Source organism: Oryx dammah, unplaced genomic scaffold (assembly GCF_014754425.2).
Source record: "Oryx dammah isolate SB20612 unplaced genomic scaffold, SCBI_Odam_1.1 HiC_scaffold_25, whole genome shotgun sequence".
Taxonomy (NCBI): domain Eukaryota; kingdom Metazoa; phylum Chordata; class Mammalia; order Artiodactyla; family Bovidae; genus Oryx; species Oryx dammah.
Window position 1 is genome coordinate 94,819,835 of NW_024070209.1, and position 25,408 is coordinate 94,845,242.

At 37.8% G+C, this 25,408-nt stretch overlaps 1 protein-coding gene across 1 annotated transcript in view; it reads right to left on the reverse strand.

Annotated features, from left to right (window-relative positions):
• Positions 1-25,408, reverse strand: part of SCAI (suppressor of cancer cell invasion) — a 120,466-nt gene that overhangs the window by 44,972 nt on the left and 50,086 nt on the right. The window contains exons 3-6 of the mRNA XM_040225113.1: positions 16,762-16,893; positions 3,397-3,492; positions 2,785-2,871; positions 1,281-1,379 (exon numbers count right to left, since the gene is read on the reverse strand). Of these exons, the coding sequence (XP_040081047.1) occupies positions 1,281-1,379; positions 2,785-2,871; positions 3,397-3,492; positions 16,762-16,893 (414 nt within the window). The remainder of the gene's footprint in view (positions 1-1,280; positions 1,380-2,784; positions 2,872-3,396; positions 3,493-16,761; positions 16,894-25,408) is intronic.

The window sequence follows — 25,408 nt, forward strand, 5'->3', positions numbered from 1 at the left end:
AAATTCTGAAAGAAAAGTAACTGATGCAACTTCATGAAGTAAGGCAAAGCCAAAAGACCTTGGGGGAAAATGTAGAATTCAGTGTCTACATAACTTTGTTTCAAGAAAATTTCTCCAGACAAGTCTGAACAAGATTTGCAAGGGAATGAAGGGGATTTACCAGAGTGGGGCTTTCCCAAAAATGTTGCTATTTAGCTGGAAAGCTTATGACAGCCAACCACAAAGTATTCTCTAGAAAAATGTCAAAACTACATCTTATTCTTTTTCTAACAGAATATAATCTTTTCACTTAGATAATGACAGTGAGTTCTGTTACTGGGAGTAGAGAGAACATTCAGATCTTTCAACAATTCTTGAATCATAGCAACAAAGATTCTTCCAGCAGATTCCTGATTTCAACAACTCTATTCTCATCTGAATCTACCTGTACCCTAAATGTGTCTGAGACTCCCATGAAAAGGTAATCATCTAAAAAGAAAAGAGATACTTGTCCAGCTTCTTTTCATTTTCTTCTCCCACCCAAGCCAGATACATAGTAAGTGGGGATGAATAACTTTAACATGATTTTTTTCCGTAACAGTGAAGCTGCTGCTGCTGCTAAGTTGCTTCAGTCGTGTCCGACTCTGTGCGACCCCACAGATGGCAGCCCACCAGGCTCCCCCATCCCTGGGATTCTCCAGGCAAGAACACTGGAGTGGGTTGCTATTTCCTTCTCCAATGCAGGAAAGTGAAAAGTGAAAGGGAAGTCGCTCAGTAGTGTCCGGCCCTCAGCAATCCCATGGACTGCAGCCTTCCAGGCTGCTCCGTCCATGGGATTTTCCAGGCAACAGTACTGGAGTGGGGTGCCATTGAAGCTACATGACTGCAAAATGGTACTGGATTTATAAAAGACAAATGGCAGTTTCCAACAGGTTTTGAATGTATACAAACTAAGATGATATAGGCTATAGAACAAAGGTATCAGCTAAGCCTCATTTTGGAGCTGTTTCTTTTCTATGAAACTTCATGTGCCCCAATCTCTTATAAAGAAATAACCCACCCTTCTTTGGGCTCTGACCCTACCCTGGTATTGTGACATCTGTCACAACATCCATGATATTTACTGCTTTTAGGTAACACACTTCCATATGCTTAAGAAGGCCTCATATATAGCAGGCACTCAATAAAGCCCATTAAATGAATAAAAGTTATAAACAAATGTGTGCTTTTCTGCCTAATTTCCACACACTAAAATGTTTCAGTGCTTTATCTTCCTCTTTCTAAAAACAGTAGGTGCATACCTGTCCTCTTTATTGACTTGAGAATAGTAAGATCTCTGTCTGATTGCAGAATAGAAGGAGAAAGCCTCATTCAGATAGCTGGTCTCAGATGTGCGTAGGCTATGAGAGAGAAAGAAAATCTTAAGTATGACAGTGTCTCAGACTCTTCATCATGATAAATACTTGTTTTGTTACTCCTCTCTTCCTCTACTGGAAGGGATGTGAACGACTACACTAAATTTGAATCACCAAAGCAATAATCATATCACCCTTAAGATGTATGAAAACAATAATAATTATAATTAAAAAAAAAAAACCTCCCCTCTGCTCCCAAGCCTTTTTTGATAGTAATCCAAAGTAGACATTATTCTCATTCTTCAAAGGGCCTCTCCAAACAGCATTCTACTCACTTAAATCTTTCCTGGGATTAAAGGCCTGGGACCAGTGGACTGAGAAATGGACCCTGATCCATATTAATCTTCACAGGATGCTGATAAGTTGGATTTTCTATTCAACATTTCTAGTTTTTTTTTTTTTTTAATTGAAGTATAGTTGGTAGCTCAGCTGGTAAAGAATCCACCTTCAATGTAGGAGACCCCGGTTCAGTTCCTGGGAAGATCCGCTGGACAAGGCATTAGGCTACCCAATCCAGTATTCTTGGGATTCCCTGGTGCTCAGACGGTAAAGAATCCACCTGTAATGTGGGAGACCTGGGTTCGATCCCTGTGTTGGGGAGATCCCCTAGAGGAGGGCATGGCAACCCACTCGAATACTCTTGCCTGGAGAATCCCCACGGACAGAGGAGCCTGGCGGGCTATATAGTCCACGGGGGTGCAAAGAGTAAGACACGACTGAGCAACTAAGCACAGCACACAGTTACACACAATAACATTGCTAGTTTTATGAGGGGTTTCTTAAGAAAATATTCTACCAGGAAAAGTGACTTTAATGGTGGGAATCTGAGTGGCATGCCAAAAGACAGGAAGAGGAAGGAATTTTCTGGCCAACTAAACTACAAATGGTCCAAGACTTTTTATGAAATGCCTGACACAACTTAATGATAATGTGATGTCTGGATCCTAAATGGAGCTTTCTTCATGGGTGGGACTATACAGATGTAGTCAAAAGTATCTTTATTGACTTCAAGTACCCTTTTAGACACAGCATACAAGGATTGGTTTTAAAGTATCCTCCTGAAAACCACTCATTCAAACAAACATACCAGTTATGTTATGTCTCTGTAAGGGATCAAGATTCATGTGAAGCCATTAAGAACCATAAATTCATTTAGTATTTTTCTTATCTAAAACCAAGGGTCATATTCCTTTAAGTTTACAAATGAATCTGACCGAATGAACCGTTTGGAAGGTGAGCCTTTGAAGCAAATAATGTCACTTTGATTATGGAAGGTCACTTTAAAATGCTGTCTTAATCAAGATAATCTGAACTATTAGAATTTCAAGTGTAACTCATCCGCTTTTAAATCAGGAGAATGCTTTATTTTTCCCATTTGCAGTTCACTTACTAATAATGGTAGTATAGCTGCCCAATCTTAGAAGCAATTTCCCCTATTTGCCACCGCTTCAAGCCATATCGATTATCCAAGACTTGTCTGTTTTACATAGGAGATAAGAAAATAGAAATGAGAGACTATAAATTTCAAAAATAACCAAATCTGTTAATTTCACAGGATAAAGTATTACCCAATTCATCATGAAATTTTGAGTACATAAACTGAAATTCATGAATTTTTCATGAGATTTTAACATAAGCACTCAAATTCAAAAACCATTTATAAAGTGTCTATTTAGAGTATGCTGAAATACAAAAATAAACTTCTCTGAGCTACGTTCATGGAAATTAGAAGCAATGCCCTCCCCCAATAGCTTTGGCCAATTAAACAATACCTATTTCAGAATGAAATCATGAATCTGCTACTTAATCTGAATCATTTCAAATATGATATTGTCTTTAAAAATCAGATACTATTACACTTGAAAACTTAAATAAATAGGGGGAAAAAATCAATTTATTTTCTTTTGGTAACAAAGATGAAATGAGATACACGAACAGATAAAAGCACCGAGGTAGTAAAGGTCAAAACTGTGACTAACATAAAACTTTAAAAATCCTTTACCGATGCTGCTGCTGGAATTTCCAGAGTTTGGTGTATACATCAAAAGTTCTTCCAAAATAGGACTGCCACTGCTTCTGTCCATATTGTGGCAAATCTCTGTAATGACAAGTAGACATTTATTAATTTTAAAACCTATATACTCCTTGGAAATTAAGTCTTGTGATGATACAAACTGGACAGATTTAAAGCATTTTGCATTCAGGCTTATTTATTTTTAAAAGTTACAATTTTTAGAGCAAAAACAGCTGTATTGAGGGGGTCCAGGACATGTTCTTTCCTGCTTCTGACAGTTCATTCTTCATCTCCTCTGTACATCTTCTCCCATGGGTTTCCAGCTCTGTCTGCCCTGACCTTGGGTGATCTTATATACTGTTAACTTCCACGTCTGTCTTCAGCTAAGAACTCAGCACTTGGAAAAACACTGCTTTAGGGACTAAATCTAGAAGTGGATATGCAGGTGGTATTGTTGTTCTCAACTGTTCCCGCCCCTCCCAAAAGTGAATCTATATATCCTTGTCCTTGGGCTTGGTTATATAACTTGCTTTGGCCAATGAAATGTAAGTTATTGACAACATGTCTGAGAAGAAGATATACGAGGTATTACATGGTTCAGCATTTTTACTTTTCTTTCTTTTTTTTTTTTTTTTTTACTTTTCTTTCTGAACTAAGACCAAGATAAGGCTGTTCCTCAGCCTGGAACACATAGTCAAACACATTTAATGGGGCCTCAGAACTGCAGGCAACTTGTAGCTAACATGAGAGTCAGAAATAAATACCTAGTAAGGTACTAAAATTTTGGAGTTATTACAGCAGCCTTATTTAGGAAAAGCTGCTAAAAAAGAAACCAGAACCAGGACTGGCTAAGAAATAGGTATGGGACACCGGCACTGCGATTGAACTGCAAGAAACTGTTACTGAAGGCTAACATATAAAACAGAGGCAAAATGCATTTGCCTGCAATAACTTGGAAAGTAGATAATGTGACTAATGAACCTGTGGATTTATACAAATAAACCAGGGAACAGTATGCTATTAGACACACTTCACAAAATACCAGAAAGATAAACTCACTAAAGAACTAGCTGCAAGTAGGCTGAAAAGGAAAAGAGGAAATCCACAAATTCCAGAACTTTCAATACTGAAAAACACAATTTTTAATGTGTTAAGTGTAAAAGACCCAACTGAGAAATGATAGCTATAAATGCCACGTAAGACAGTCTCATCCCTAGGGGAAAACCTCTCCATGAAAGCTTGTGAAAACATTCATGAGTGGCCCCAAGTACATTCTTTCAAAGGGACAAAATAGATGTGGGGGAAGAATCAAAGGATTTGGCTGTCTTGTAGAAGCCTGATAAACTCAAGGTATTTGTAACAGAGTCTACAAGAGAGTGAGGAAAGTGTCTCAAAATATTGTGGGTTTAGCTATTGGTACATGGAGGCTAACCTAAACCAAACAGATAGAGCCAACGAAATCTTGAGAGCATTTCGTATCATAAAGGAATAATAATCATTCGCTGATTAGAGCATGGTGCGCTTATCTCACTCGCGCAACTGTGGACAGCTAGTAGTGGATGGTCTCCCTTGAATGTCTAGCCTGGCTGTGGCTAGGGTGCCAGGTCACGTGTTTCTCATCGTAAAACAGGCTACCTCTGTTTACATGAGGGTGGTTGCAAGGATCCCAAGAGTAGCAAAACAGAGGGTGGCTCTGTTGTGCAATTTTCTTTTCAAGTCTCTGCATCATATTTGTACTGTCCCATCAGCCAAAGCAAATTCATGGCCCAACCCAGTGTCAGTGTGAGAGGGGGATAACTCATGGACATAGACGAGGGGAAGGGAATGACTTTTATAAACAATCTGTGAGAGACTTTATCTTTTCCTTTTTTTTCAATTTTGAAAATAAATCTCTTAGAAAACAAAAATACTATACAGTGTATAAAACAAGAAATAAAAAAACAGCTTATTGCTTTTTCCTTCTAGTCCCCAGAAATAACCACAATTAAAAATGCATTTTCTATATACATTTAAATATGTCAGTCTTTCTATTATTTTACATAAGTGGGATCACACTAAATATTCTGTAACATGCCTTTTTAATTTAATATATCACATGTTTCTTTAATGCATATAGAATTATATCAATATTTACTGTGTATAATATAGTATATAATGAATCAATTTACTCAACCAATCTCTTCCTGATGGACATTTACACTGCTTCCAGCTTTTCCCTGTCATAAAAATGCTGCAATAACCATTATTCTACTAATAAACTTGAAGAGTTATATGATTTGAATAATAGGCAAATTTCTGTAAGTGGAATGAGTAAAAGATTTGCATTTCTGTACCAGATGTTAAGACAATAAGGAAAAAAGCAAAAGGTTTTTCTACCCAAACTTTTCAGATACTACATTACAAGAATGAGCTAGTAACTTCAGTTTTAAATTTATTTTCATTACCCTTAGGATAAGGAGAAACTCATTTCAGATTACAGAATAGATTAACTATAGATATTACTGATAGTTTCTAAATTCATCCCAAGTTTTTACCTTTTTTACGTCTCCATGGATCTCTTGTGAGAGGTTGCATTACAAAGAGCTAATAAGTTATTTTTAAATTGAAATTGCTGCTAGAATCTTTAAGACTCTTATCAAGTAGTTACTGCTAGGAAGACTGTATTTTATATAAAAGCTTTAGACAACATTAACTTCAGGAAAACTGACAACCTTTGAGCGCTTCTATAAAGATACCATGTAAAGTCTCCAGGCAAATTTTCAACTAAGCATTTGCCTACAAGTTCTTTTGCATTTTCAAAACTGACAGATTTAATAAACCTCAGTAATACATCATATTAAGGGAGAAAACAGAATTAGAGCTCAGTATTTGATTTGACAACTACATAATTTCAGGTGTTTAGTGGAAACGGTTTTAGGGGAAAGGACTTCTCCATGAAGGCTAAAAGCACAAAAAAGTGTTCTAAAAGATTAGAACAAGGTTCCAAACATAAGTTGTAATGTACAAGTATTTTCTGATTTATAGCTGTGAACAATGTTGACTAGATTCTATACTATTTTCATTGAAGGAATTTATAGAATCTATCATTCCAGTATGAAGTATCAGCTATAAAATAGACAGCAATTTCTTTTTCAAAATAGGGTTTATTTAAGTTTTTTAAAAAAACCTCCTAAAGGATAAGTCCCATGGTCACCCTTTTCCTAGTGAAACATACCATAGAAGCTAAAATTCAAACAACTCTCATATGATGAGTCTAAACAAAATTAAGTAATGTACCTTATAAAGAGTTTTAGATAAATTCCTCTACTATTCAGAGCTTGATTCTACTTTTAAACTCTGAATATATCATTTGGTCATTATTACTGTCAGTAGAGATGGGAAATTAATGGTCCATGGAATTAAATTAAATGGAGCTGTGTGAATTAGCCCATAAGCTAAATGACCTTATATTTCACATTTTGCAAAGGCACCTATGTTATAAATTGGCCAGTCATATTCTTTTCACAAGTCTTGAGAGGAAACTGAAAGTAGGACATTAATCTCACTCTCTTTTAAAATCCTCAACTCTATCAACAAAAAGTTGGGAGAACGTGACAAGAAACGTGGTGGAGATTGATGATCCAACCTACTTCTGAGAGATGATCCAAATGTAAAGCTGAGATGTCAAATCATAGGAACTTTCTTACAAGTTTCTACAAATCAACCATCTTTCCTAAAGTGGATTAGCTAGGATCACTGATACCTGTGGCATGTGTGCGTGCTAAGTCACTTCCAGTTATGTCCGACTCTTTGCAACCCCATGGACTATAGTCCACTAGACTCCCCTGTCCATGGAATTCATCCACACTGATGCCCACTGACACCTAAAATCCAACAGCCATTTTCTAGTCCTCAGATCAGTCCTCCTTAGAGGGTCACCTTCCTAGAGGTTCCCTATTGGCTCACCACTTCTTCAGCATCTTGTAATTCTTTCTTCTTTCTGTTCTAATGATCTCTTTCATTAGCTTCTCTTTCTTTAGTCTGGTCCTAAATGCATGGCTTCTTCAGCAAAATGTTAGTCGCTTCAGTCGTGTTCAACTCTTTGCGACCCCATGGACTGTAGCCCTCCAGGCTCTTCTGTCCATGGAATTCTCCAGGCAAGAGTACTGGAGTGGGTTGCCATTTCCGTCTCCAGGGGATCTTCCCAACCCAGGGACAGAACCTGGATCTCCTGCACTGCAGGCTGCTGCTGCGTCACTTTAGTCGTGTCCAACTCTGTGCAACCCCACAGACGGCAGCCCACCAGGCTCCCCCGTCCCTGCAATCTCCAGCACTGCAGGCAGATATGTGCAAATATATGTAAATACACATACATATTAAAATGAGAAGCAGAGAGCTTTAAATGGGTTGCCTGGGAACTCATGGCCAGTTAACTGTTGAGCTATGACTGAAATTCATAACCCCTTTGAGTCTGTAATCTAATACTCTCTCCTCTCTGCCATAGAGAAAAACAACCCAGATTTTGATTCTACATTAGTGAAGTCCTTCTCTGGGAGCTCACTCTTGGGATACAATTGACAGCAACATTTAGACTTGTTTTGACAACAAGTTGTATCCTAATAAGCAGGAGATTAGGGCTCACAGAGAGTCACCTAGGATGCACTTGAGGCCAGAGCAAGAAAATGGCCATTTGCAAACCAAGCAGAAGAGGCCTCAGAATGAACCTACTCTGCCAACAAGTTGATCTTGGATTTCCAGCCTCTAGAACTGTGAGAGAATAAATTTCTGTTGTTTAAGCTACCTAGTATGTGGCATTTTGTTATGATAGCCCTAGCAAACTAATATAGTAAGTGATAAGGTAGCCTTCAAATCCCAAAATATGAGTGGGTGGGAACAAATCACCAATAGCCAAAAGACTTGAAGGCTATCAGCATCTGTGCAGGAAGACAGACCAGAAACCACGGGGACAGGGGATGGACCATGAAGAAGAAACCCCCCAAAACAGCCAGCATGTATTCCCCAGAAAGCACAGTGGACCATTCTGAGGACAGAAGCTAAAAGGGGGAGGAATTTTGCCTGGGCCAATTAGCCACATATGGCTATTGAGTACCTGAAATGTGTCTAATTTGAACTGAAATGTGTGAAAGTATAAACTATTCAGTGTACTTCAAAAACTCGGTATTAAAAAAAAGAAAATGTAAAAGATCTCAATACTTTTTCTGTATCGATTACATGTTTAAAGAAAATATTTTGGATATACTGAATCAAATAAAATATACTGTTAAAATTAATTTGAGCTTTTTTCTTTGTTTTACATTTTAAAAATCTGGCTACTAGAAAAACTTTAAACCACATCTGTGGCTCATTAAATTTTTGTCAGTCAATGGTCTTCTAGATCACAGGATCACGACATCTACTGCACCCTGGTGGCCATCTACCTCAACTGCAAGTGCAACTGTCGTCCGGGTAGCAAACCATACAAAATAAAAGCAGGTATCCCAAGCTTGTACAGATAGTGTAGGGTATTACTTCTGAAATAACATGCACTTTACTATTACCTGTCCGTGGAAATTTCCCTCTAGGAAAGCATTAATATTGTGAAGAAGGAAGAGAAAGAGGAAGAAAAAGAGAGCGAAGAGAGAGGAGAGAGCATGAGAGGGGAAAAAGGGCACAAAGGGAAAAAACTGTTAATCTCTCACTTATCCTTTCCTACCTACCCGGCAACCAAGGCATTCTAAAAATAGGCTGTTGAAGAAAGCACCGGTGATGATTTCTTCTTTATTCTGAAATACTAAGGAGCATGTTTAATAAAAATCTCTGCCATAAGTTTTATTTAAGACCAATACACTTCACTTCGGTGCGCTTCTTTGCATATGCATGTATGTATGTGTGTTTACTGCTTCCAACATTTACTTTGGCTTTGGGCATTTGCTCCCCTGGTGACAAATAATTAGTGATTGTGGGCCTGTGCTGTTTCAAAAGTCAAGGATACTACTGGTAGACACAGCTGCATATCTCAAATACATGTCTCAAGACGCTGCCTTATATAATCCCACCAAGTATTCCATCCTGCGTCGACAGTCTTAGTCACCATGGTAACTAGAACCCTGCAAGCGCTTAGGCTTTTGATCATTTTCTGACAGTCTTCAAAGCTATTTCTAACATCATTCTCACTTCATTACTACTGTAACTACATGCAAAAGCTATTATAAGCAAAACACCATTCATTTTATCCATTTCTCACTCTCTGGACTATGTTTTCTTACACAGTGAGTGGACAGAAGAGATTATTTATTATGTACATATTACAAGAAGGTACTTTCAGTCAGGAAAAATACTCCATTAAGATATTCATGGTTGGGAAAATGAAAAGGCTCTGACAACTTGGATGAATAGCTTAATATGTATATGGCAGAAAGATACACCTTCAAGAGTAAAGAGAAAGTTTATTGTATCCCAATAAGACAATATATAGAAACTCTAACCCTGGATGCACTGAAACTCACTTTTTCACTCTGCTCATATACAGTTAAAAAGCCCAAAGGAGGGAATACAAAGGGGTTGCTGCTGTGCTGTACATTCTATCATACAAGTACAAGCCCCATGAATATGTTCAGTTTGCAAAAATTATACTTATAATATATGTACTTTTCTGCAAGTGTATTACACTTCAATATACAAACTCAAGAAAGAAAAGAAAAAACACAAAGGAAAGTTAACCAAAAGACAAGCACTAACAGTGATGGGATGGTGGGCAATCAGAGGTGCCATGTTAAAAGCTGATGCTATTTTGACTAGACTCCACTTCACCGCTTTTTCCCCAAGTTCCAAAGCTGGTAGTACAGAACCACTACCAATATATTTCTTGTTCTCTGTAAGCACTGAGATCCTGTTTTCTATTCAGATCAACACAAATATGGGGGGCAAGGGCAAAAAAAGAACGCTTCTTTTAGTTATTCCCAAAGAATCTCTTCTATTTCAAAAGAAATGCACAAAAACTATATCAACACTTGAAAGCAGAAACATTTAATTTCCATAAATCAAAGAGCTTCTTTGGAGACTAGTGTGGGGAAGAATGCCACACATACCTCCAAGCCACCACCACAGGCAGCTAACACAGACCTACAGAGCTGAGCAAGAGAGACCTCCCAATCGCTTCCAATCAAAGTCTAACACTGAACAGAACACTTGCATTTACACAAACAAGCACAGGAAATACACATACTCACATGCACCAGACACCATGAGAAAATCAGTACCTAGAAAAGAGACCAAAAGCTAAGAGGAAAGAGTCCCCACGAAGAGTGAGTGTGGCTTACAGAATGAAACTTTGACAGAGAATTTCTGATAAAACAAGATCATGTAAAACATACTATTTTCACAATTTGCTTTTTAAAATTTAACCATATAGTGTGGTCAACTTTTCATTTTTATCTCCACCAACATCTTTTTAGTAGTTCTAGGGAATTCCCTGGTGGTCCAGTGGCTAAGATGCCACACTCTCAATGCAGGGGGCCCAGCTTCAATCTCTGGTCAGGGAACTAGATCCCAAACGCAACTAAGGGTCCCATGTGCTGCAACTAAGACCAGGTGCAGCCAAATAAATAAATGAAAAATAGTTCTACATTATTCTCTGTGTGTGAAATGAAGGTTCTTTCAAACTGAAAAGAGTATTAATCTTTCAGTCAACTGCAGGCCTGTATTGCCACTAGCCACCTCCCTCTCAACAGAACCCCAGGAGCACAGACAGAATATATCTATGTTACTCATCTAAGATATAGTTTTTGTAGAAATAATTAAGGCTTGTTTAAAATGAAGGGAACCCTTCACACAAAACACTGCAAATAAATCCCTGGTGAATTTGCTTACCCACTTTTCTCAGTCAAAATGATAGCATGAAATGATCACAGTAAGTCACAATAATAACATCCATTACCTTAACAGCTACAAAATTTTTTTCCTTGTGATAAGCTTTAAGATCGACCATTTTAACAACTTTCAAATATACAACACAGTATTACCAACTAAGAGCCAAATCATTGGAAATGACCTTGATGCTACGAAAGACTGGAGGGCAAGAGGAGAAGGGGGCAAACAGAGGAGGAGATATTTGGCTAGCATCATCAACTTGATGGACATTGAGTTTGAGCAAACTCCTGGAGATAGTGAAGGACAGGGAAGCCTGGTGTGCTACAGTCCACAGGGTTGCAAAGAGTCAGAAAGCTTAGCAACTAAACAACAAAACCGTTAACTATAGTCTCCATGCTGTACATTACATCCCTATGATATATTTATGTATGAATATAGCTGAAAGTTTGTACTTTCCAACCTCCTTCCCCCACTGCATGCGTGCCCCCGTCTCCTGTCTCTGGCAATCTCCAGTCTGTCCTCTGTATCCATGAGCTCAACTGTTTCTTTTGCTTTTTGTTCTGTTTTTTGCTGTTGATGTTTTTAGATTCTACATAAAGTGAGATCGTATAGTATTTGTCCTTCTCTGTGTGACTTACTTCACTTAAGCATAATGCCCTCAAGGTCTATCCAGGTTATCATAAATTCCAATGCTTCCTTAATTTTTAATGCTTGAAGAATATTCACACACACATATATATTCTACAACTTCTTTACCCATTCATCTGTTAATGGATACATTACTTCCATATCTTGGCTATTATAAATAATGTTTCAATGGACATGGGGGTGTATATAATTTTTCAAGTTAGTGTTTTCATTCTCTTTGCATAAATGTCTAGAAGGAGGATTGCTGGATGTTGCAGTAGTTTTAATTTTTAAAGGAACCTCTACACTGTTTTCTATGGTTACTGCATCAATCTACATTCCCACCAACAGCGTGCAAGGGCTCCCATTCTCCACATTTTCACTAATGTGTTATTTTTTGTCTTTTTGATAAGCCATTCTTACAGGTGTGAGGTTATATCCCGTGTGGTTTTGATTTGCATTTTCCTGATGATTAACAATGTTCAGAGCCTTTTCTTGTATCTGTTGGCCATCTGTATATGTTTTTTTAGAAAAAGAACAAGTCAGATCCTCTGACCATTTTCTAATCGGATTGTTGGTTTTTTTGATATTGAGTTGTATGAAAAGATAAATCCCTGAATCCAATATTGTTTTAGGTGCTCAGGTGTTGCAGGAATGGGGATCCCTTCCAGGGCTCAAAAGGGAGCTCTTGTCTAACACTGGAAATGAACTGTCTGAGGAGACACACATGTTGAGAAAGCAAGAGACTCTTAGTGGGTAAGGGAACCCAGGAGGACTGCACTGCTCTGCCACGTGGCTTGCAGTCTCGGGTTTTATGGTGACAGGATTAATTTATGGGTTGTCTTTGGCCAATCATTCTGACTCAGAGTCCCTCCTGGATTGCTCAGCCAAGATGGATGCCAGTGAGAAGGACTCTGGGAGGTGGTAGGACATGTGGTGTCTCCCTTTTGACCTTTCCTGAACTCTTCCAGTTGGTGGTGGCTTATTAGATCGTGTTCCTTACTGGGACCTCCTGTCATTAAGTAACTCATGTAAATGGTTACTATGGTGCCTAGTCAGGGTGGGCAGTTTCAGTGTGTTCTTCCCCTAATACAAGAACTAAATTGAAAAAGGTATCCTAAGCATTATAATAAATTTCTCTGGCAGTGAATAAACAGCCCTAAAGATTAGATTTCAATTCTTCCATGTATTAAGGTTTCCTTCTGTTTCCATAGACACAAGTTCACTCTGCAGTTAGTTTAAAAATAAATAAAACCTGTGTTATACCTGTGTTATGGCACTTTAAAAAAATCAAAATGAGGGAACTCCCTGACAGTCTAGGGGTTAAGACTCAGTGCTATCAATGCCACAGGCAGGGGTTCAGGCCCTGATTAGGGAACTAAGATCCCAAAAGCCATAAGGTGCAGTCTAAACAAACAAACAAACAAAAAATAAAAATGTTAACAGGTTTGAGCGGGTAAAATATATTTACATAAGCAAAACATTGAAAAAGAAGGTGAAATAAAACAATTCATTTCTAGGCAACATATTTTTGGTATGCGGCCAAAGGATAAAGACACAGCTGAAAGTGATTTATAAACTGTAGAGTGCTGTGTGGATATGTGTTCTGTTGTTACTATTACAGCAGCCACAAGGTGACTGAGTCCAGTAGAGTCTCCAGCGGGAGACCACTTGAACTTTATGATTCATTTATGATTCAGAATCAGATTAGGAAAATAATTCTACAAAGAGAAATGCCACTGCTAAATTTAATATGCTTCTCAGACATACTAAAAAAACAATTTCCGTTCACAAACACATCAAAATTTCCAGTGTCTGTCTTATTTGCATATATAGGTAGAAAAGTTAGTAAACTTTGGATCAAATACACAATATCTGGTTTTTTCAAAAGCAGTCTAGCAAAAACCACTGATACGAAATGACAAGTCGAACATGCTGGGTGTATTATGGGAAAATTGAAGACATTTTCTAAAAATGCTGAGAAAACGAATAGAGATGAAAATCAAAAGAGGGTAGAGGTTCTAGAGGATTTAAATTGGAAATTCACTCTGAGCATTACAAGTATGAACAGGTAAGGAGAAGCAAGGAACAAACAAAGGAAAAAAAAATGAAAGAAATATAATCAACTGTAAAAATATGTTTTCTCACAAAGAAATGCCTACGATTTCATATCATATACAAAAGCTAACACAGAATGGTTCACATATCAAAGTGTAAGAGCTAAAACCACAAAACTATTAGAAGAAAACATTTCAGTGACCTCAGGTTAGGCAGTGATTTCTTAGCTGTGACACCAAAAGTACAAGTGATGAAAGAGAATGACAAGTTGGACTTTATTAAAATGAAAGCATTTGGGCTTCAAAGGACACCATTAAGAAATTGATGCGATAACCACAGAATGGGAAAACATATATCTGCAAATCATTACACATCACAAGGGACTTGTATGCACAATATATAGAAAATGACTACAATTTAAAAATAAAAAGATAAATCTATTTGAAAAATGATCATAGGATTAGACTAAACATTTTCTCCAAAGAAGACATAAAAATGCCCAATAAGCACATGACAAGATGCTCACATCGTTAGTCATTAGGGACATGCAAAACAAAGCCATAAGGAGATACCACTTCATGCACACTAGGATGGCTATCACCATACAGACAGACAAAAACAAGTGTTGGAGGATGTGGAGAAACTGGAACTCCGTACATTGCTGGTGGTACAGCCTCCTTGAAAAACAGTCTAGAAGTTTCTCTAAAGGTTAGTGTACCATATGAACCAGCATTTTCACTCTGAGGTATATGTATTCAAGAGAACTGAAAACACATGTCCATGCAAAACGTTATACTCAAATGTTCATGCAGTATTACTCATAACAGCCAAAAAGTACAAATAAATGTTCAACAACTCATGACTGGATAAACAAATCTGTACCAGGGTATATCAATGTCTAATAAAAGGAACATAGTACTGATACATGTTACTACCTAAACAAAGGTGTCAGAATTATTATAACAATGATAATGTTTTAAGAATTGAGAATAAGGAGTTTGAGAGGCACATGTCAGAAGTTATGGCAGGGATTTTCATGCAAACTTTTAAATGCTTTCTTATTCCTTAAATCTACCAATGCTTTAAGTTTTCTTACTGCCTTAAGAATCAAGAACATGGAAATATGCAGGAAATTTGCTTAACAGATAGGGTAAATCTGAGGCTAGCATTGAGTAGAATGTGGCCATGGGCTTGAAGGGTTGTTTTTTTTTTTTCTTTCTATTTTGTATTTTTATAATTCCCTCACAGATTATTTGAGGGCAGGGACTGTCAGTTTTATTTTCAAATTATCTATACCTAATATAGAATATGGTACATACTGGAGGCTAAGTAAATGTTGAAAAAACAAGATATACCTGGATAATGAAGTGGAACAAAGAAAAAAACTTTAAGTATGCAATTTAAAGTTCTACAACATTCTAGGAAAAAAAAAAAAAAAGACTTAAAACCTGGGCCTACAGGGGTTGTTTTTTGAATTATAATAGTGAAAGTAAATAATTCTTTAAAAAGATATAATTAATCTATAAAGCAAAAGAAAAAGCTGATCCCAAGGATCTCTTCTGTAGCACAAAAAGGCAGCAGCAGAGTGTAGGAGTTAAGATCACTGTCTTTGGAACCCTTCGTTTAACAAATGTTTGTGAAACACCGGTAATGGGCAAAACCCTGGCTTAGGCAGTAGAGAAACAGTGACACACAGGATACTGGTCCTCAGGACATTTCACTGTAACGTAAAAAAAATCATAAGCAATAAATAAGATAACTTGAAGTAGTGATGACTTTTATGGAGAAGATTAAATGAATAGAGAGATGAGAGGGCAATAGAAAGCAGAGCTTTAGATAGAGTGGTCATGGAGGACTGATCTGATGACCCTGTATTATCTTTCTGACTGTAAATGTTTTTTAAAGATAAATTCTTTAAAATAAACTCCTCCAGTACAATTCCAAATAGCAGAAAACAATTATAAACTATGTGAAAAGATTGCATTTTTATTCAGAAATAAACTGCAAATTAAAAATACCTCACTAAATACAACACTGTAAATCAACTATACTTCAACAAAAAATAATTAAACAAAAATAATTCACTATCGTTACAATTATTCACTCCCATAAAAAGTTTCCCCCAAAACCCCACAACTATTTATTCTTAGTATTTTACCTACAGAATGAAGCGTTAAGTCTGAAGTAAATCAGTATCTTAAGAATCTCATGAACTGAAAATATGGCTAAACAATTTAAACAACACAAAATGGTACAAAATTATTTACCTGCCACCCACAAGAATACACAATTAAAGTCACATTTTGACAAAAATGCATATAGCTTCTGCTACTAGTCAGGGTATGCACAACTAAAGGAAAGACACTATCTTGAAAAAACTCCATCGTCACTTTAGTCATCATTACTTTAGATACTTTATCCTAAGAAAAAGAAAGGATAAAACAAGTAAGCAAATAACCAAGTACACAAAAAAGATGTAACAAAAGAGAGGCCCCAGGTTCACTTGCATATGCATCCCAGGCTCCTTAGATATTACAAAGTGTAAAATCAGATGTAAAACAGGTATGATGTGCAGTAATGTACACAAAACCATCTTAAAAAACAGCTCACTCAATTTGAGTAAAACAATATAAGATATACTCTTCTCCTATTGTTTTTTCATTTGAGAATGAAACAACAACCCCTAAAAACATGATCATTTCTAGAACATATATTTATATAACATTTTATCCATAACTTTCAGAAACTTACCACACATCAGCCATGGGGAAAAAAAGATACAGAACTAGATAAAGTTTAAGGCATCAAGAGTCCACTGACCTTAACCCATTGAACAGTTGCTTAGATTTATCCAGAAGGTAACAAAAATCTGTCACTGTTTTCCTCTCTCCCTGTGGGATGTCATCTTCAGCACCTCCAGAGGACATGATTTCTTTAAGAGCAAATTCAGTTCTGCAAGAAAACATGTGTCCATTTATCAAGCAGGCAAAAATAAAAGAGAAATAGACCTTACATATATTATCTGATAGCATTTTTTTTAAAAGATAGAGACATCTTCTGATTACAATCAAATCATCCAAAAATTATAGGATGGTGCAGAACAATCTCCTCTTGTGTATGGGAATCAAAATTGGTACATCCATATTAAAAAGCAGTTTTTATAATATTTTCCCATCCAATAAACATTATTTGAATGCCTGACATGTTTCAGGCACTCCTCTACATAGTTAAGAATAAAAAAAATCCTTTAACCTATTTATCTATTTGATCCATTCTGCAATCCATCCTGGAAAAAAATCCTATTAATACAAATGGAAAACCCTTTGTCTATAACGGGTTTATTTCAGTATCATAATATTTAAAAGCTATTAAGAAACTAAAAAAAAAAAGAGGAAAACCCTTTGTCTATAACGGTTTATTTCAGTATCATAATATTTAAAAGCTATTAAGAAACTAAAAAAAAAAAAAAAAAAGAGGAAATGGCTAAGTACGTCACAGAACATGAATGACTACACTCTATACCCTATCACTAACTTACAACTATACCTAAGATGATAAGAAAATAATATATATACAGTTCATTATAAAAGGGATATAAAACCAGACACACACACATATTCATACACTTACACATGCATATATTTTAAAGCTATTCACTACTGAATCCAAGCTATCTTCCTGTGTAATCAATCATGTAGCCAATTTAAAAACAGAAAGTTGCTAGATCATAATATAGCATGAACCTATTTTAAAGAAAACAAAAATCATTTGTGTTCACACACAGAAATCCCTGGGACAACAAAGGGAAATTCAGTCCCAGTACAGAGTGAAAAAATAGGCAGGGAAGACAAGGACCAGACACCAGAGTTGGGAGTTAGGGTGTGGTACAGTTATTTTGGCAAATATTTTTCCCTCCAACAGGCTCAGACAACTGTGGCTGCAAGGCAGGAAAATTGTCAGCAAGCCTAGATCTGTTGAGGGGCTGCAGGGTAACATGTGGGTGGCAGTGGAGTCAGCTGGTGGGAAAGTAGTTTAGAACCTTGTGGGCATCACTGGGTGGTCCCTACATGTTCAGAAGTTTCCTCTTCCCACCACCTCTTTCTACACTCCACGCACTAGGTGGTCTTAATAAAGGGAAACAGACCCGGAAAAGTGCAGAGTCTGGGAAGGGATTCCATAATATAGTGACCCTGGGTAAGTCATCTCCCCCAAGCAACTCCCCTACCCTGGCTTCACTCTTTAAACCCGGAAAATGATGCACAAATGAGGCGCAAACTGGACTTTCTCCACCCCTCCTTACAGAGTTCATGAGCTAAGGTGTCTATTATCCCCAGGACACAGGAGTTCACAAGAGAAAATCAGAAAATAAAAGTTCAAAATAAATCCAACAGGAAAGGATATTAGATACAAAGCAAGAAGAAACTATCACAATGAAGCAAATAAAAATACTGTGTCTGAAAAATATAACCAAGGAAATACACTGAATAGATTGAAGAGCAGAAAGGATACAGCCGAACAAATTAATAAGCTAAAACACCGCGTTTAAATTAATAAGCTAAGACACCACCATGTCTTCTACTCTGCTAGAAGACATCAGAAAGAGATAACATACACAAAAGAAAACTGAAGAGATAAGGAATAGAGAAATGAAGGAATCAACATCCATATCACAGAATACACAGAAGAGAAAAAAGTGTATGAAGGTGATGAAATACTAGCAGAGATAAACTTCTATAAACTTTCCAGAATTAGAGAAAATATAAGACCTCAGACTAAAAGGACTTGAAGAATGTTAAAAAAAGAAAGAGAGAAAAAACCCCACAGCCAGAAACATTAAAGTGAAACTTAAGAATCTAGAGAGGCCCTCTCTCATTCCCAGACAGTCCAGTCCTACAGCCTGAGGTAGGGCAGAGGGTGGGTGGCCTGCTGGGTATCAGAGCACAGACTGTGAGGAGACCATCCACATCCATGCTAAGGGCCGGCCCGCATGGGATGATGGAGCCTGGGAGCACCGAGGAGCGTTACCGGGAGGGGGGACTGGCCTGGGGAATGAGACTGAGCAGGGTGAGGAGGGCATCTCCACATGGAAGAGTTCAAAGGTGGAAAGAGATTTGTCGTACACAGGGGATTCATCAAATAAGAGAATCTAGGGACTTCCCTGGAGGTCCAGAGGTTAAGTATCTGCCTTGCAATGCAGAGGATAATGATTCAATCCTTGAGGGGAGAACTAAGGTCCCACAGGCTGTGAAGCAGCTAAGCCCACACGCTGCAACCAGAGAGCCCGGGGAGGCCGTAACAAAAGATCCCACGTGATGCAGCAAAGGTCCCTCGTGCTGCCACTGAGATCCGACACAGCCAAATAAATAAAATTTACAAAGAAAAAAGAAAAGAAAATCTATCAGGGAAAAGGGGACCCAGAGTTCTCTCTGTAAGACAAAGGAAACACAAACAGGGAAAGGGAAAAGGTTACAATAAACACTGGGGGTTGAAGCTGGAGGTACCAGTGAACTAATGGATTTTCAAAAGGAGAGACATATCTCTGGTCTTTGCTTAATCACATCCTGTGAGTGGTTTGCGTGCTTTCAGAGAGAGAGGAAGGCCCTTCCAATGCATGACAGACTGGCTATACAGACAGACTAGAGAATAATGAAAATGAACGCACTACAACCACCTGCAATAATATGGATGGATCCAGCATAATGCTGAGTGAAAAGCAGCAGACCCAAAAGAGCACCTATCATGTGCCTCCAGTACACAGGGCACAGAAGAGGTAAAACTAGGGTTAAGGTGCTGACACGCTGATCAGGAGTGGTTACTTTTAGCCAGGAGGGAGGAAATAAGAGGGATGCTAAAGGTATTTTATTTCTTGACCTGGAGTTAACACTGTGAAAATTCACTGAGCCATACATTTATTATGCACAAGAAAAGGAAGAAGGAGCAGAAACACCTGACTCAGGTGGTTTCAAAAATGAGTTTTATCAAATGCTTAAAAAATGTAACACTGAATATACTTCCCTTCCAGCATTCATTTTAATAAAGCTAACACAATCTTGACACCAAGGGCTAATAGAAGAGCAATACAAAAGAGCAAAATTATAAGACAAAGTCCATATGATATAAACCAGTTGTCACTGTCTCCAATATTTGTGATATTAATAGACCATGGATAATTGAAATTTTAATATAAAGTACTGAACACAATTTCACTGGTTTACTACAAAGTAGATGGCAAATTCAGACTTATGAATGAAATATATACATATCTATATCAATTATGGGAGGGAAAATCCATATGGTAATCTGTAAATAAGGCTAGTTCTATAAACGTTTCTGGAAGCATATGTATAAATATACCACATGGGTAACAATAAAAGCAGAGACAAAGAAAAGGACATATTTTGTGTGGGCTGAATTGTGCCACCAACCAAAGATATGTTGAAGTCCTTACCCCTCGTACCTGTCAATGTGAACTTATTTGAAAACCGTGTGTTTGGAGACACAATTAAGATGTAAGTTAACATGAGGCCCTATTGGAACAGAGCGAGCCTTCATCCAATATGGCTGGTGTTTTTACAGGCTGAGGAAAAGAGGTGCACAGACACTCACAGAGAGGAGACTGCCATGCAGAGTCACAGACAGAGGGAAGAGAGCCAAATGAAGAAGAGACAGACAGAGACTGGATTACACAGCTATTAACACAAGCTGGAGAACTGAGCTTTTGAACTGTGGTGTTGGAGAAGACTCTTGAGAGTCCCTTGGACTGCAAGGAGATCAAACCAGTCCATCCTAAAAGAACTTAGTCCTGAATATCCATTGGAAGGACTGATGCTGAAGCTGAAGCTCCAATACTTTGGCTACCTGATGCGAAGAACTGACTCATCTGAAAAGACCCTGATGCTGGGAAAGATTGAAGGCGGGAGGAGAAGGGGACGACAGAGGATGAGATGGTTGGACGGCATCACTGACTCGATGTACGTAAGTTTGAGCAGGTTCCACAAGCTGGTGATGGACAGGGAGGCCTGGCGTGCTGCAGTCCGTGGGGTCGCAAAGAGTTGGACACGACTGAGTGACTGAACTGACTGAATACAAGCCAAGGATTCACCAGAAGTGAGGCAGGAGGCATGGTACAGATTCTCCCTCTGAGCTTCTACAAAGGAACCTATTTTGCCAATCCCCTGATTTTGGACTGATGGCCTCCTGCATGTAAGAACACAAGTGCCTCTTGTTTCAAGCCACGAGGTTGGGAGGTGGTTTGTTACAGCAGCCCTGGGACACCAATCCCTACACAGCACAGTCCTAACATGACAACATGGGCACAGGAGCAAACAGCACAGATGCTCAAAGACCTAAGCACAGAGCATCTGGCAAATTATGGACCTGCTTTGTTTAAAATTTCTTTTTATAGGAAGTCTTGACAAAGCTACAAGAAAAACTGCTACTCTGGATTTCCCTCTAAGTAAACAGTGGGCAATGCGAAAGCATGAAGGAAGTGCGGAGAGAAAATGACAGGAACATATTAGAACAGGAAGCAACAGCAGTGGAAGGGGCCCAGGCTCAGACAAAAGGGGCATTCCTGTTCCAAACAGTTCCTAGTTTTGTGATTGTAAACACACAAGTAACTTTAGCTAACACTTAGAGTTTCAGGTTTTTAATCCACAAAAAGAACCAATTTACACTTGTTCTGCCTACCTCAAATAGCTGTTGTGAAAGACAGGTGTGAAAGAAGTCTGAAAACATTATATAATGTGTAACATCACCATCATTATTATTCTGCAGCTTAGTGATGTTTCAAAAAGATAGGAAATGACCCTGTGATTAGACTTAAAAGGGACATAGGCCCAGAAGAGAATGGAAGTACACAGGAAGTGAAACCAAAATATAATAAAAAGATTCATTCTGACAAAGTAGAGAAGATACTTATAGAAATCACATGGTAGGAAAGAGATCGTTTTCTTATGCATTCAGATTTTTTAAGAAGGTAAAAGAGAGGAAATGGCTACATAATTAAGCATCAGTATTTTTCTGATGTCTCAGAAAACAAACACAAGTACATTTTCTCGGCTATAAAAATGGAATATTAATAACTGCTTCCTCATAAAGCTGTTGGACAATAAAATGAACTAATGGATATAAGACTGCCCTGTGAATTATAATGTACTGTAAAATTGTTACAAATGCACTCAAAACAGAGTATAAATTGAAAAATACCAAGTACAAATAAATGTTGAATGTGTTTATGTGGGGGCGATGATGATGGTTTTGCTATATTCAATGAAAAAGGAACAAGAAGCTTGGTGCAGACAGCATTTCTATATATAATAGGAACCAGGGTGCAAAGCACTTTCATCTATCAAAGAGAGCAGAAAAATATCCTAAATTATATACAAATTACTTTCTGAGAACTATTTTTTCTGACTTATTCCAACATGTGATAGCAGTTATGTTCTAAGCTATAATAACAACTGTAAGAGAAATGCCGAGGTACCAAGCTTCTCATGGTTCAGTACAGATAGAAATTGGATGAACTGAGGGCAAAGAGAGGTTAAGAAAAAAAGCCAAAGGAGTGAGGCCATGGAACAGTGGTGATACACTTACACAGAAGGAGAAGGCCATTTGTAAGATATTGTCCAGGAGGCTACAAAGATACCATTTTGCCTACCAAATGCAGAGAAACAGAAGTGTTTGCCTAATACGTACGCATACGAAAATTCCAGTACTTATTTAACTGGAACACAGCACACAGCCTAACAAAAAGGAAAGGAAGTCAGTAGCTCAGGCAGCCATCTAAAAAAAAACAACCATCAACAAGATACATGTAACAAATTATTTGTGAAGCTAATGGGGCGAGAAACACAAAACTATACAAAATGAAAGAAACAAATACTTATACCCTTGAGAATGATGTGAGGAAACACAACTTGAAGCAGCCTGAAGCTAATAAATCATAAAAACTGTCTTGGGTGGAAAACCCACAGAGGCAGCAGTCAGATACAATGCAGCTTGATGTAAATGGTCACTTACCCACAACACAAAAACCCAAGAGGGAGCAAGACATTCAGGCAAGAGGCTCAATCACTGACTAATGTACTCCTCCTAACCAGGGCACTACTCCTATTCAATAGGTGAAGAAGTACAGGCCACACAGACTTTTCCTTCTTAATCACAAAGCTGGCAGAAGTCAAAGGTCATGGAGGTAGGAAGCTAAAAATGGGTACTATAGAAATCATTTGAGGCCACCCAAAACCCAACATCTCAGCATATTCTGAGAAGACTGTTAGACAAGCAAATGTTAGTCATGGCTACCTGATCTGTTTTGTAATATGAAGAATTTTTTAAAAACATCAAAATATACTGGTGATTTATACTGTAACAATTTTGCTTTCCTAAATTGTATTTTTTACCCGCAATAAGCTGGAAGCAGAGGAAAGAAAATAATAAACTTTTCAACAAAAGAGGAAGTTATTGTTTCTTTCAGCAATAACTGGAGAGATATATATATAATAAATATGTTATAACTTTAATGAGATGACTTTGGTTATCCAATCATCACATCAAAGAATGAATGAAATTCCTAGACTTTTGAAAAGGGAAAAAGTAGAAGCAGTGACAGTTAATTTTCTTGGGCTCCAAAATCACTGTGGATAGTGACTGCAGCTATGATATTAAAAGACGCTAGCTCCTTGGAAGGAAAGCTATGACAAACTTAGACAGTGTATTAAAAGCAGAGACATCACTGACAAAAGTTGCTCAGGCAGCCATCTAGAAAGAACAAGTAGCAACAAGTGGCTAAGAAGAACTATGAAGAAAACAGAGAGTGTGATGGGCGGGTAACTGCAGGCAGGTTCTTTACCAGGGAAGCCCCAGCTCCTCATAAATAAATGTAAATAGGATTCATGGCTGCTGCTTTTCAAGCACTACATAAAAGCAGCAGAGCAGAGACTGAAATCCAGATACTCGTTTCCCAAGGCCAGTATCTGGTGGGCGCTGAACCCGCCCACTGCAGGTACAGGGATGCATTTTTCTGATTGACCAATCTACCCAGAAAGACAACTGTAAGAGAAATGCCCAGGTACCAAATTTCTCAGGCCCTTCTTCCAGACTAATGCCAAACCGAGACAGCATATTAAAGAGAGATTGATTTTTTTCTTTCTTTTCGGCCATGCCACATGGCTTGTGGCATCTTAGTTTTCTAACCAGGCATCAAACCTGGGCCCCAGCAGTGAAAGCTCCCAAGTCCTAACCACTGGACTACCAGGCAATTCCCAAAACTGCCCTTTTCTAATCTGCACATAGGTTCCAAGGAAATCCCTTGAAGCTCCTCCTATAGGACTTTCATTTAGAACAATTTATTGGATCTACAATCATCAAAGTGGTGTTAATATGCCTGTCAACTGAAAAATGGAAATAGACTAATTATGTTAAACTAGATTCTATAATGATATTCATTAACAAAGAGTTATAATGTGAGATAATCACAACTTTCATTGTTCTTCTTCATTTTGATAAAAATTTTAATCTTGTAAGTTAACATGAGGCTGGGTGATATATACTGGATCTGGACTCTGAAGACCCAAGTCTCAATTGTGCCATTTTCCCCAAGTCATTCAGCTGACAGTTTAACCTAACTTCAGATTACTCATTTGTAAGGTAAGGATAACAAATATTGCCCTATCTCACCACTGTGAGAAATTCTATTCAAATGGAAATACTTTTTCTTATTAAGACATCAAGTAAAAAAAAAAAGGCAAATACAATTATATTAAAATAAAAATACACTGGTATTAAAGAAAAAAATCTTGTATATATCAATAGACAGTAAACGCTAAAGGTTTTTTTAAAAAAATCAAATAACATCAGGCTTCCATATTTTAAAAAAAGCAAATTCTTTGCTGCTGAGGCGCTCCCTCTGTTCTCACTGCTTCCAACCCACCTGGAGGGTCCATGTGCCATGATGATGACAGTGATGTCACAAAAACAGAGCAACATTGCTGACTGAGGGTTTCCATGAGAGGATCAAGTGTCAAACTGATCCGAGTCCTCTCTTTTGGGCTGATCAAATCTTATTCTTCTATAGCCCTCTACTCTTGCCAAATTTCAGGTCTGGATGCAGCAAATTTTTTTTTTTTTTTAGCCAATTTAGAAGTCATTAGACTGACTTATGTGTCTCCATCTTCTCAAAATGTTCCTGATCAACACTGTCAGAAACTTTTTTTCTTTGAACTCTAAATTACTCTCATATTATAGCTCAGCTGCCAGATACTAGTTATTCATCTACACTTACTAAATTGTAAAGGACTTGAAAGCAGTCACTGTCTGAAATCTCTTTCCTCAAAGCACCTTGTGCAAGGGCTTTGAATATTGTTCCCACACAACTCCAGAAAATGAACTGATCAAAGGTAGGTGTGTGCCATATGTCAGGCCCTGTTCTGGGTGCTGGTGTGTGTGTGTGTGTGTGTGTGGGGGGGGG